Below are 14,000 nucleotides of genomic sequence, written 5' to 3' on the forward strand. Positions count from 1 at the left end.
ATTAATTCAAGTTCACAAGAGTGTCCAGCTACTGCAGAAAGGTTGGGTTTATTGGAGGGCACAATATTCCCAGGCATGGTAATATTAATACTACTCTTTTTTGGACAGTGCATTTTAAAAGCTTATTTTTACTAGCTAGCCTGCATTTGAGTCTACGAGAGCAAACTTTATCCCTGGTCATAAATAGCCTGGAAGGGCTTATACCATGTTTGGGAGTAGCCTTTTGGCACAGCGCCGTAAATGGGAGGAATACGTCCGTCTCTTACTGTTTTCCCTAGCAATCTCTGGCATAGGAGGCAGGCAGGAAGAAAGAAATGCACCTAAACAGGCTTAAAATCCTCTCTCAAAAAACTCTGACCCAAAAGGACAGCCTGAGAAGGAAGCAGAGTTTTAGGCAATCCCTCACCAAGGTTTGTCTGAAATTCCACCAGGACCCTTTACAGCCAGTGGAGCAGTCTGAGATTAGAAGGGGGCACAAAGGATGCTTAAAGCACTCCTAGTCCTCTTCTACAGGATTTCCAGGTACTGTGTTGTGCTTCCAAGCCTTTTCTGATAAAACCCTTCTGCGTTTTACTTTGTAATAAGATGCTAAGAATAGTTGAGGAGACTTGGCCTGTGCCACTGTAATTGAAAGCAAATGATATCCTCCTCTATTCTTCCCTTTAACCATCTGCTAATCATAAAGGTAGTGAAGCTCAGATAAGTAATGAAGTGTTTATTCCTGCAATGCTATGTAAATGGTAGATAAAACTGAAATGTTACTTTGGTGAAGATGTAACTGAAAGTATTCCTATTAGTAACTGTTTCTTCAGATTAACTTGGTAGTGCAATGATTTCCCATGTTACACAAACTATAGGACTTGCACAAATCATCTGTGGCAGGGAGCCCTGGAGAAGAGGTTTTGTGATAGGAAAGGAGAAAAAAAAGACAAGTAATCAAATGAAGTCTGCTTCAGTGATGTTGACCCAGGTCAGTTGAGATGCTGCTTGTGTAGTCTGCTGTTGTCAAGAGGAAATCAAATCACAAATAATAGATTAATGTAAAATGGTCCCACAGAATTTCAAATTACTAGAAAGCAAGGGGGTACAGTTCAGCTTGCCACAAATATATTTAGTTTTGTTGGCAAACACAGCTTACTAAATCTGTGTCTTGATCTTTCAGAGAAGTCTTCCCTACTTCATTTTTCTACGGTGATTCTGTGGAATTATCCAACTTTGTTCGGTTGGAAAACTATGAGTGCCTTTTCCAGTCTCTCAACTTCACACTGCAGGTAAAACTGATCCTTATTTTGACCGCTTTCCTGCTTGACAGCACATTCTGGTTTTGTATCTCTCTTATTCTGGTATGGGCTTTGGTGCATGTTTTTAAATCACAGTGTGCTGTGGAATGCATTCTTGATTGGATGTCATATTTACAACGTGCAGGGATGGTATATTTCCTCATCTGAATATATTATAACAAGAATTGCAAACAGGGCATCTCACTTCCATAGGAATGAAGCTGCTACCATTTGTTTCTCTTTTATCTTTCATCACATGCTGAATAAAGAGCTTTAGTTACTCAAGTGCCACATCTTGGATGCAGCCACGGGTTCAAAAGGGAGGAGTAATTCTTTTTATTGGCATGATCATTGAGCAGAGAGTGGGAAGCCTTTATCCATGAGAACAAACACATACCTGTGCAAGGGATTCAGATTTCTAAATGACCCCCGTATGAAAATGTTTTGTAGCACTACTGACAGGCATACTGTACAGGGAAGAGACTGTGACACTAAAAGAACAGATGTAAGAAGGTTTCCTTAAACATCTCCTAGCATCTCAGTGTTATTCAAGTATTATTTATAGATTACACGTCACATGGCAGTTAGATTGGTAAAATATTTGGATGATTTATTACAACAAACTCCTGTGATGCAGCCGAAATGAACTTGTTTGGCTGCCATGACTGTACCTATTACAAGCACTTCAGATCCTTTTTGACCACTAGATGGAACTAAGGAATGATAAATCATATGGAGGTGGAGGAATCATTTATTGTGAAAAACAGTCTTTCGCCTTTTTTCTCCTTTCTGTTCTCCTAGGCATGAATGCCACTCAGCTCATAATGAATAACACATGTCTGCCTCCGTGGACAGACTGTGGTCCAGAGCAATTAAGCCCCCACTGTCATGCAGTGCCCTTAGCTATTTACTGAAAAGGAGTGAAAGCAGGATTTCAGGACATTAAAGCTTTTGTGAACCAGGCTATTAATTCTTGTGATTCTGATTTCATTCTTGAGGGTTTATATGTCTCCCCCCCCCCCCCCCCAACCAGTTATTGGTTAAAACCAGATAAAGAACAGATGTCCTGATGCTTTAACTAGATGAATAAAATAAAGTGATAACAGGTAAGGGAGAGACGATCTATGTATTGGCAGAGCCACCATTTGTCCTGCCTCATCCTCTTGTCTCTCATGCACATGCTTACAAGTTGCGATATTAATAATTTCTTTCCATATAGAAGTAGAAAATTATCCTGTAACAAGTCACAGATCTGCTCCCCAGTAACATGGTAAACCTCATAGCTGTGTGTGTCAGAGAGAAAGGGTAGAGTTTCATAATGGGGAAAGCATGGTTTGTATCACTGTTTGCTTAATTGTTTTTAATGGTTTGCCTGCAATTTATTAAACTTCTCCAGATGGAGAGAATAGTTTCTTAACCAAGAAAAAGAGATGATTTACAAAAATATGGGGTTTTATAGCAGTTTTTATATGTGGGAATCTATACTATGTCCAATGTTGGTAAGGAAACAGATCTGTGCAGCTTTTTTTTTTTGGGGGGGGGGGGTACAACATGTGCAATGAAAATGTCTTTTCTGCATTAACTCTTATATCTGATCTCGGTGAGATAATCAAGTTTTTTAAAATGTCTAACATGAAACAGTATGTTTGTATTTCATGCAGCATTTATCATGCTCCATTATAGTGGGATTTCTCTCCCTGCCTGGAGCCTCAGGGTTTTTGAAAGGATTTGGCATTGTGAAATGATTCTCTTTATCAGTCGGACATTTCTTCAGATACAAACAGTGTATGAAGAATGAAAACCTGTTGGTTTTAATATTTGTACTTTACACAATCGACTGATTGCTACATCTTTTGACAGTACTGTCTCAGCGCAGATAAATATTCTACTGGGCTTAATGTTTTTACTGTCTGCACTTATATGTGTTGTTAGAAACAACCAGGAAATATTTTTCCTAATGAAAAAATTTAGATAGACATGAAAACTTATTTTCATTGAAATTTTTCCATGGATTGTTTCTTTTTGGAAAAAAAACCACAGATTTTGGAATTTTCACTGAATACATTTCAGTGGTGGACTGAAAATTCTTTGAGCTTTTGCTGAAAATTTATGGGAGGTTTGATAGAAAGCCAATGTTTTCCACTAAGAGTTTCATTTAATTGGAAACCCCAGAACTTGAATGGAAGCTGTTCACATGCATTTCCTGGCAACTCACTCAGCAAACCCACAGTCCGGTAGTCACAATCATCATTACTTTGGCTTCTGCTCCGTAAGGAAAACATATGCAGGATATAATGCAGTGGTTACCAGATGGAAATGAGAATGTTAACTGAGACAGCAATATTTCTTAGTCTTCTGGATGGTATTACCAAAACACTCAGAGAGTACTAGCAGTGTCTCTGTATATAAGGTGGGAGTCTCATGCTATTTGTACTGATGACTGGTAATTATCTTGCAAAACTGCTTCTTGATATGTGAACTGTACCTAAAGACTGTTAGATAAGCTAAATCCTGACACTTAAAAAAGAAATCCTCGTCAGAAGACATTTTAAAACTTGCATAGTATTTGGGTTTTTTTCGAATTTATCTATATTCCCAGCTGTGGTTCTACAGTAGTTCCCCATTTGTGAGAAATCATATATGTAACTTTATTTTTCTGATACATTTGTATGCATCTTTGTCTTACAGGTTTACAACGCTGGACCGAGCACTCTCCCTGGAGCTTTTCTCGACATTTCATTTCCAAACCGCCTCTCTGCCACTGGAGCCGAAATATTTCATGTTCAGCAGATGATGGTGAGTACGTTATGATGTGTTCTGAGCCCAGAGAAGCACTGAGAGCTATCGATGACTAAAACAAGAAAAGTTTTAGCAGAACTAGATGAGTCAGTGGCTTTTTAAGACAATAAAAGGTTCTTTATATCTGCATCCAGATCATCATAAGCAGCTGAGCCCCTCCAACTGTTTGACTGCTGTCCCTCACCTAGGGCAAGCAGCCAGTTGCATGTTCCTGGTTTCCTACGATGCAGTGTAAAACTAGGTCAGGCTAATAATCCTGAAGGAAATGTGTAGAACACTCCCTGAGTCGCACCTCCAGAGAGGATTGAGTCTTAATCAGACCTCCCTGATTAAATGGTGTATGTAATATCAGCAGGATGTGTTACCAAGCTGACTCATGTTCCCTGGTTTTTTCTTGGGTTATCTGCAAAAACACTAGCTAGGTCTGAATACATTCTCAGTATCTGTTTTTCTATAGTCCATGTTATAATTTATTCTTTTTGAGTGTTAAAAAATGTAAAGAACATTCTTTCAACACAGTGTTTTTCAAAATATGATTTTGTGTCATATCAACTACAAAGAAAATCAAAATAAATCGTGGTAAATGAGACACACTTGTTGATTTAATTTCTAATATTTATTTATTACTTTCAAAGCTTTTGTTAAATCACTAAAATACCATCATTTATACTGTGGTGGCCAAGGGAGTGAAACCTCACTACTGAGGTAAATTTATTGTTGAAATTCAAAGTAATCTGTCTTTGTGAGATGGAACCAGCTTTTTGGGCTACTTCAAAAGAAGTATTATACTTTCTTTGTTCTTAGCTACTTCTCTAGCCTTCCGGCTGAAAAGTATTATCATCCCTCATATGCAGGTTACTGTGTTGCTGAATCTGTGTAAATATAGCTCCAATAAGACCTTTCTAAGCAGAGTTACAAGATCTGTGCTGTTGAAAGGTATGAAATAAATATATATATATTTACATATATACATATTTGCAGATGGGCACAACAGAATCACTGAGAAACAGATTTGGAATATTGGATGAGGCACCAATATGGTATAGACTTGAGTCAATTCTCCAGGTAGACTGAATTAATTCTCTAGCCTATGTCTCATATTCCATGGCATTGCACTTTAATGTTTTATTTAGTCCAGCCTTCTAAGCGGAAGATTACCTTCCTTTCAACACGTTGTCTCTCAAAGGACCGTGACCTGTTTCCTTGTCCCTTCCCTGGTCTCTGTGTGCTGTGGGAGAGAGCATTCACAGCAGCAGCAGAGAAGTGGTGTCCTTAACAGAGTTTGTCTGCCCAAATGTTGGTGTCTCCTCTAAAGTCAGTCATTCTACATGTTCCTATATAGCCAAGAGAAAGGAACTCAGCCCCATCTAACTTAGGGTGTGAAGAATTCATTCTAGGCATTTCTTGTTTCTCTGTCTTGACTCTTCCAGAAGTCTGGGCAAATTTTCTTAGACAAGACACCTTTTTTGCACATTTGAGTTAGCTGAGGTGTACACTACCCACCAAGTGGGCAAGGGCTAACTTCCAGGCATAGTTTGCCATCATTTCTACATAAGACCCTAAGTTACACTAGCAAGCATGGAATGGACTATATGGTTTTGAATAGCTGTTAGAAAAACAAGGCAAAATCTTGCTCTTAACTTGTTTTTCACTGCTGTTGTACCTCTGGTGGCTTATTTAAAGGATGTCCAGCTGGGTGCTGTTGTCCTGGGGACTGTGCTAATAAATTGCAGGGTTTGTATCCCTTTTCTCCAAGAACAAGTTGCAGTTCCCCCCAAATTATTTGACTTCTTTCTTCTACTTTGCAGTTTGTCTTTATAGAAATTTCAAACTGCTGTTGTGAGACTTACTTGCATTGAAGGCTGAAGAGTGGTAGTAGGCAAGTATGGTTTTATGAGAGATGTCTGCATGATACACTGGCATACCCTGGGTCATTTCAACGACTGATTTTGGGTATATGGTCAGTAGGAGTCTAATACATTACTTTTTGAGCACCTCTGACATGTTAATAAATGTTATCCAAGCAAATCCTGTCTGGGATAGTGGTTATCCCTGCTTTACAGATAAATAATTGAAACACCAAATGGTTTGCCTGAGGTCGCACAGGAAATTTGTGTCAGAGCCAGGCACTGAACCCATGTCTCCCAAGTCTTACTGTTGTAAGAGGAAAAGCATCCTACTGCTTTTCCTCCTGCTTCTCTCCCACTGAGTTTTTATTGACTGAAAAGGGAACCAAAATCATGGAGCTTTTCATCTTTTCACAGACCAAATATACTTAAACAAACAAACAAAAAACCCTAAAAGCAGATTGGAATGACCTTTGGAAAATGGGTTAGAACAGCTGTTTTTCAAGAGCATTTTTGTAAGCATTGTCATGAAATACTTCAAGCTTTTGCTTCTTTTGAACTTCCCAGAATCTAGCCTGCAGTAAAGGTGATAGTATCCTTTCAGACAGTGCAGGTGTTTCTGTCATTCTACCTTTATACCTATAATCCAGCCATTCTAGGTGTCAGTGTTGCCGGACCTTACAGAATAGCTGTCGTTAATACAGAGGACTAGGAACTAACTGTCAATTATCCATAACTGAAACTGTTGATACAGCATTTGAGATTGGATTACATCCTGGTTTGGGTTTTTTGAAGCTAGTAATACTTTTGCCACTTCTCTGATATACAGTACAGCAGTGAAATTTATGGCTGAAAATGCATAGTAAAAGCACTAAAGTTTGTGTCTCAAATGCACATATACCCCACAAGATAGCACCAGGAGTGAATTCCTTCATATTGTGTTGACTGATCTAGTCTTACAGGCACAAAAATTAATGAAATAGAGTCACATATGGCCCACTGGAAGGGTCTGTATCTCTGGGAGGTGTTAATAGGAATTATTATCTTGCTGCTCTTAGAGGAAATGACAGCCCTCATGCTTCCTCTGTTCCTGTTGCTCTAAGATTTTGGCTTTATTGCAGAAACTGCTTTAAGATTTTCTTCCAGAGAAATTCAGGTCACAAAGATGTTTTGACATTTGGAGCTCTGCCTTAGAGATGTTCAGATGCTCTTCAAGGGGCCTTGGGAGTTTCTGCAGCACTTCCTCCAACAAAGCCCCTAATATGTAAAGGAAACAAGTCAACAGTAAAAGCCAGAAGTAAAAGAAAATGGATAATTGAAAGAAAACTAGAAAAACCCCTAAGTGAACGTCATCCCTATCAGAAATTTTAAACCAAAAGGAAATTCAAGACATTTTACAAGTCATTTTAACTAGGGAATTTCACTATTGGCATTGATTTTACATAGTAGATAGTCAAATTCTGCAATGGTAAATGATATTTTGCAAGCAGATAGGACAAGTTAGTACTTGTTTGGTTTTATGTATTTTTGTATTTGTATTTGCTTTCTGGCAGAGGTTTCAAGCCAGGTTAAAAATGTAATAAATGAAATACCTCATCTTGCTGGTAAGAACAGTATAGGTGATGACATGGAAGAGCTTTGCCCAAACAGTACAGTAGAGGTAGTGTTAACAGAAATGTATGTTCTCCACTCTTCAAGCCATTGATGATCTATTCTTCCACAAAGGAAAACAGTGCTCATTATACTTGTGTGTGTGTTGGTTTTGAACTGAGAGATTAGTAATTTCCTTTGGGTATCCAGCTAATTTGGAGGGCAAGGGAAGCGCTACTTGACTTGCCAGCCATGGAGCTGCTTTCCGGGGCATCCAAAAAGATTTTCACAATGGGAGCTCCTACCAATTAACCAGGGTATTTCCTGAAGCTGTTGATAAATTAACAATGTGTCCGGGATTACTCTGATGCTGGCTTTATGGAATTGGATCAGATTGTTGCCTTCCTATTTATTTTATTTCCAGTGAAGGTAAACACAATTATGAGGAACGAGGGACTAACAGTTGGAAACCGAGTTTGTCTGTTTGAACTGGAAGCCAACTGCAGTGCAAGCAGATGATCCTCACCCCTCCTCTGGAGGGACCAAGCTCTGCAAGGCTGCCAGGTTGTTTAGACTCCAGTCTACAATTGTCACCAGAATCAAAGATGCATGGTGTTAACCCAGAGAAAGTGCTATGTGCACTTGTGGGTTTTTGGAAGGAGCTATTGCTGCTTCTGTTGCATGCATCAAGCAGGCCAGCAAGCACTGATATATTTTTCTTTTTTTAAGGGCCTGTTTACGTGAATCAATGTAAAGAACTGTGTTGTTATCGCTGCTGAGATAAGAGTCTTGTTGGAAAGTGAGATGTACATGTTGAAAGCCTCTTCAGAGAGTTTGCAGTCTAGGCAATAAAATAAAAGGGAATTCGGAGGGAGAAGGCAAGAAATACTTTTCTCAGTTTTCTGATGAGAAACTCCCTCCCTGCATGTAACTTTTGATATCTAAGTATGGTATTAGAATATTTTGAAATTACTATATTCTTTCACTCTAGTAAATAATGGAGACAGAGGGTCACAGAAACAACGCTGGAGAGCACTTGCCAGTCTCCACTGACAGGGCAAAAGCCATCAAGTCTCCCTGAGTTTCCCTAGGCATCGAAGCTTAGACTTTGAGAATTGTCTCCAGAGAGTGAAAAATGGGTTAAACCTCAGTCTTGTGAATCCCGCTCCCATTAACCTTGAATGTGTCAGTTAGCTCAAGCCCCTAGTTCCTGGTCCAGCATTCCCATTCACTTTTTGGTTAGGGAGCAAAATAAAAAGTCCTTCTGTTGGAAGGACAAAAGAAGACCTCCAGTTGTTCTCACTAGGCTTGGCATATTCACTTCACACTTTTCCTTTGTTCTCTCTGGGTGGGTGAGACCTGGATTGTGCCTTTATGAAAGCTGGGCATCGGTAAGATTTAAAAACTAAAGAAAATCTGAATTGAAAATGGATTAACAGCATGGATGACTTGAAGAGAATTCCTTTTCCAAGCTGCCTTTTAAGTTAATGGCTGCCTGGGCATGAGACTGTAAAAAAGCTTGTCGTGTTCAATAAGGAAAGCTGTTGAAATAAACATTATTCTCTTCCTTTGAACGCTGAAACAGAAAAAGTAAAATGGAGTCAGTCCCAGAGCCACAAGTCTTTCCTGGCTGATGACAGGTTGCATTTTTATGGCTAGTTTTGTGTAGCACTCGTGATTTTTCTTCGTGACATTTGCACAGTAATGTCTGTAAGAAGTGGGCAGATGTTAAGAGGAAGAGTTAAGGCTTGCTTTCAATCCATGAAAGGTCCCAGGCTGCTTGAGGTGTGGTTTTTTTTTTTTCTTCACTCGTATAATGAAAAAGAAATTTTAAAATTTCTTTTAATTTTAAAACCTTTAATTTTAATTTTAAAACCTTAAATGTAATTTCTGCTTATTATCTGTAGGTTGTTATTCTCCAACATAAAAATAAGATGTGTTGGCTACTGCACTGCTGATGTTTAAAACCATAAGCAAAGGAGGACTGTCAGAGCTCTCTGTGTTGATAGTGCATGAATACTCCTTGAGGCATATGTTGAGATTGTCAGACTCACTATTGCATGCTCCATGTATTGAGGCAAACCTGTATATTGTTATCATTATGTAGAACAACCCTTGTTTGTTGGCAGCCAATTCAAAATTGTTTAGCTTTTGTCTTTTGAAGTTTCAGGTCTCAGCTCTGCAAACATATAAACAGTCCCAGCATGGAAGATATAAATATTTTTATATTTGCTGATTGTACTTGATGTAGCAAAATTTTTTTCCAGCAGCGATGTATGCTGCCGCTGGTTGCCATCGTTGATACAGGAATTGTATAGGAACATTTTGGACTTACAGCAAGATTTATTTTAGCTCTTTGTATTAGTCATCGCCCCCATAGTCTCTTCTTTGCAGTGATTGTTATATGCACACTGACATACACATATTTTGGCATTATTTTTAAAGGCATAACTAGATTGCTGGAGGAAATTATTCATTCCAGGGAGTGTATTGTACAGAAACTTGCTGACCTTCCTGCCTCCTTCACTTTAATTGCTTCTTTAAATGACTGTTCCAGAATGTTTTGCTTAGGCAGTTGGACGTGTTCCCCCACCCCCAGTCTAGAGCATCTCTGTGATAGCAACGGAATCTGTCTCTGCCTGGGACCTCTGTCACTTGCAGGAGAAACTGGTGTATCTACCCCATTCTGGGATGGCTGTGAGGGGAGGCAGGAGCATATGCCATGGTGCAGCATGGCACAGTCACCTCTAGACATGGGAAGCAGGATCTAAAGGAGCTCAGAAAGAGCTCTCATAAACATCTTCCTAATGTCAACATGATAAACTGAAGCTCTTTCAGTGAAGAGGAACTTAGCTCTCATTTGAGTTTTCATTGTTATACAGGAAAGGGTGCCTGGCCATAAAATCAAGTTCTTTCCTGAGTTGGGACCTTAAAATAAATCCGAATTGGAAAAAAAAATTGACATTTTTGCTTTACAGAAGCCATCTGAATCAATGTACAAGAGCTGTGCATTGGTTAGAGTTCACTGCATTTTCAGTGTTTCCAAATAATCTTTTCATGCATTGCTGGATATGGCCCTGAGGATACAGCAGAGCTACTTAACATGGTAGAAAGTTTTCTGTGACTTCCTAGTTTGGATTTTTAGGTGAAACCTGATTTCAACAAATTTTCTGATGTTTTCTATTTGTTTTGACCAAATATTCTAGCAACGAGAGTGCTATAGTATTTGCGTAAGTAATGATTTTTTTTTTTTAAATGCTAAAGAGAATGTTCATGTAAAATACATTTTGAATGTAGAAAAACAATTTTAACTTTCAAGAAAGACTAGTACTATAAAAATCAAGGCCATCAAAATCTGAAAAAAGTGCAGTGATCTATGTATTAAACCAAACCATGGCAACACTTGATGTGTTCACTTTTGGCCTGCTCACAATTAGCTTCTAAACGACAGAAGTTAAATTTGTCAAATTTCTTAGTTATTGAAATTCTCCAACACTCTCTCCCCTCAAAACTCATGACCTGTCAATATGATGTGGCAGTCTGATTAATGTATGGGGTTAACTGAAAGCGTTGCTACTTTGTCAACTTCTCATAGCTCCTATTTTCTTGACTGAATATGTGAAATCCAAATTTTGAAAAAGATGCCTGATTTGCCTTTTTATAAAGGTGAATTTCAGATAAAGAAAGAAGTCTTATGAAGTGAATTGGATATATACATTAGCTCTTATCAGATTCATGAAGGAAGCAGGAAGTTTGGTAGATACCACAGTAATCAGAAGTTTTGCTGAGGTATGGAAAAAGACATACAGTAGACTTTTTTGTAAGCTTCCCAGCCAGAGAAGGCAGCTCCTTCTGGTGGAGGAACTACAGAATGAGAAAATAAGAGTTGACAATTTTTTTTTTTTTTTAATTATTTTTTATTTTATTTCTTTTTGAAGGAGTGTAGGAATTGCATCCTTTCATCATTTTCCCATTGGTGAAGCTGTTTCTGCCAAAAAACAGTGAAGGAGGAAATTCAGAAAAGAGCTGATTAAGTGTTTTAACATACATGCCTCTTTTAAATTCTGATTCATAAACTAGCCTTTTCCTTTGTAAATAATGTACAAGATTATGGTTTACATGTAAATTTGGAAACCAAGAAAGCAAGAGTTAAGAACAATGGTATCTGTGTGTATAAACTTTAGCTCCCATTTGATGGAAGAAGGGTTTACCACCCTGTTCATGTACCAGAGTGGAAATAAGCATCTTCTGTTGGATTTTTTTCCTGTCTTTCAAAGTGCATCATTCCAGTCTTGTGCAAGGTACCAGATAGTATCAAAAGTATCAATAAGACATTCCCTGAGGGAATGAGAACTCTGAGATGTCCTGGAAACAAAGGACATCTGCCTAACTTAAAATACCTCACCACCACTTCACCCCCCAGGAGGGTTATTTTAATGAGCATGACTCATTTAATCTTCAAATGTCTACAACAGATCATCAAAATCATCCTCTTGGAGGTCGTACCTTCTCTCCACTGCCTCTAAAGAGAGCTTGAATCTTAGAGCTGATCTTAAGATACCTTTCCAATGCATTCAAATATCTGCTTTAGTGAAACATTCCACCCAAGTTGTTTGATGCCTACAGGGAATATATTTACCTGCACAGTCTTTACAACTTTTCATGCGAACATCAACACAGCCCATGAGGAAAGTCCAACAATCAGATGAAGAAAAAACATGGGTTTATTTGTGTTTTATGCATCATAGGAAATGCTGTAGAAAGGGATGTGCTGGAACCAGGTAGAACGTAGCAGAAGGAGCACTGAACTCCAGGTGATCTCAGGGGTTTTTTAAATAGACACCTACCTTGAGATCTGTTTGCCACCTCATATGTTGATTAAACATTTCACAGTTCATCATAGGGAGAGGAAATATACCTGTCAGTGACTCTGTCTTGGATTTCAACTGTTAAAGGCTGATACAGAAGTAGCACATGCATGGTAGAGGCAAACTGGTTTCCATGTAAGGTGGTGTTCATTCTTAGGCCTGAACCTTCTGTGGACCTCACAGTTAAATCATACGAGTGGTTGGTCTTTCTTCTCACTGTGTACAAGTGGCAGTACCCTCTGACTAGGAAAGAAGCCACCGCCTTGCAAGTCAGGAACTCTAAATCAGGACATCTTTGCTTTTCTTACTAAGCTGGCTAGGCAGCAGTAGTTCTTGAGAGCAATACTTCTGGGGATTGCTGCTAAGTGTGTGCAAAGTGGTTGCAGGGCCAAAACCAGGCAAATGTTGCAGGACTATGCTGATCAAGCAAGGTTAACAGGTTATTTGATTAAGCTGCAGGGTTAAGTGATCGGAAAAACATCTATAGGCGTTACAATTGGGTTAGCACAGATCTATGCCAAACGTGCGTCTGGTGTTCTTCTTTTGGCTGGAGGAGCAGAAGCCAGAGCTACAGTGGAGTACTCCTCTATGCTGATGTAATGCTTTAGCATCTCCACTTTGCTGTTTAAATCTTGCTGCTCCTTATGGCTATGTAAGTTTACCTATTGGATTCGCAGAGTACTACTTTTCCTTACCAGCATTGCTATTTTTAGTTAAAATCTTTCAAGGGTTGTGTAAAATGGGTTAATTTTTTTAATTCTCTTCTGTTGTTTCAGTGGCTCTTAAATTTATTGCCAGAATCAACAAAACTGCTCTGATTCAAACATGTTTCATTATCTGTGAATATTAAACATTTTTGGCATATGGAGCAAGTACTCAGATAACATATTTACATAACTTATTTGTCTACTGTTGAAAGTCTGACCTTGTCTGGAATTTCTTGTCAGTACCCTTTTTTTCTCAGTGTGACATGTCAGATTAACCATGCCTATCAATTCATCTCTGTTCCCCTACTAAAGGGTGAATCAGTATCTTTGAATCAGGACACACATATACATTTTTTCCCCTCATATTAGGATGAATGTGCTATGGTTAACAACAAAGACAAACAAAAGTGGATCTGTTATTTATTATCCAGCTTGCAAACTTGAACCACTGATGAGGCATGTGTACATAAATAAAACAGTAAAAAAAAACTAGTAAGAAAGGAGAAATATGTAAAAACTGTCCGGCAGCAATTTCAAGAAGACTGTGGCCAAACTGTCCTTTGGAGCCGGCATACCCCAGGGCTGATGAGCAAGGCATCCATTTCAGAGCTGAACAACGTTAAATTTGCGAGATGACTGACCTGTGTTCAGAACTTGAGCATGTTTCCTGCAGCTAAAATTGCTGTTCCAAATATCTTGTGCCTTATGATGTTTTCCCTGAGCATACCCCTGTGTTTTTTCCATGATCGGACATGCATTTAGTTCTATCACACGCACTCATGATTGGATTCCAGTTTCTTCATGCTTACTTTGTGTTAGCTTAATTCTGCTGGCTTCCAGGCTCTCACTAATAACTGGTGATGATTTAGCTCAAGAGGGGAGTCAGGCTTGCTGGAAGAGCCTGGAAAC

General features: G+C 38.8%; 1 protein-coding gene across 1 annotated transcript in view; it reads left to right on the forward strand.

Moving 5' to 3' along the window:
• The window catches only part of ITGA9 (integrin subunit alpha 9), a 228,249-nt gene that overhangs the window by 173,460 nt on the left and 40,789 nt on the right, over positions 1-14,000 (forward strand). The window contains exons 22-23 of the mRNA XM_074900986.1: positions 1,163-1,271; positions 3,969-4,076. Coding sequence (XP_074757087.1) covers positions 1,163-1,271; positions 3,969-4,076 — 217 coding nt within the window. The remainder of the gene's footprint in view (positions 1-1,162; positions 1,272-3,968; positions 4,077-14,000) is intronic.

Source organism: Athene noctua, chromosome 2, assembly GCF_965140245.1.
Source record: "Athene noctua chromosome 2, bAthNoc1.hap1.1, whole genome shotgun sequence".
NCBI lineage: Eukaryota > Metazoa > Chordata > Aves > Strigiformes > Strigidae > Athene > Athene noctua.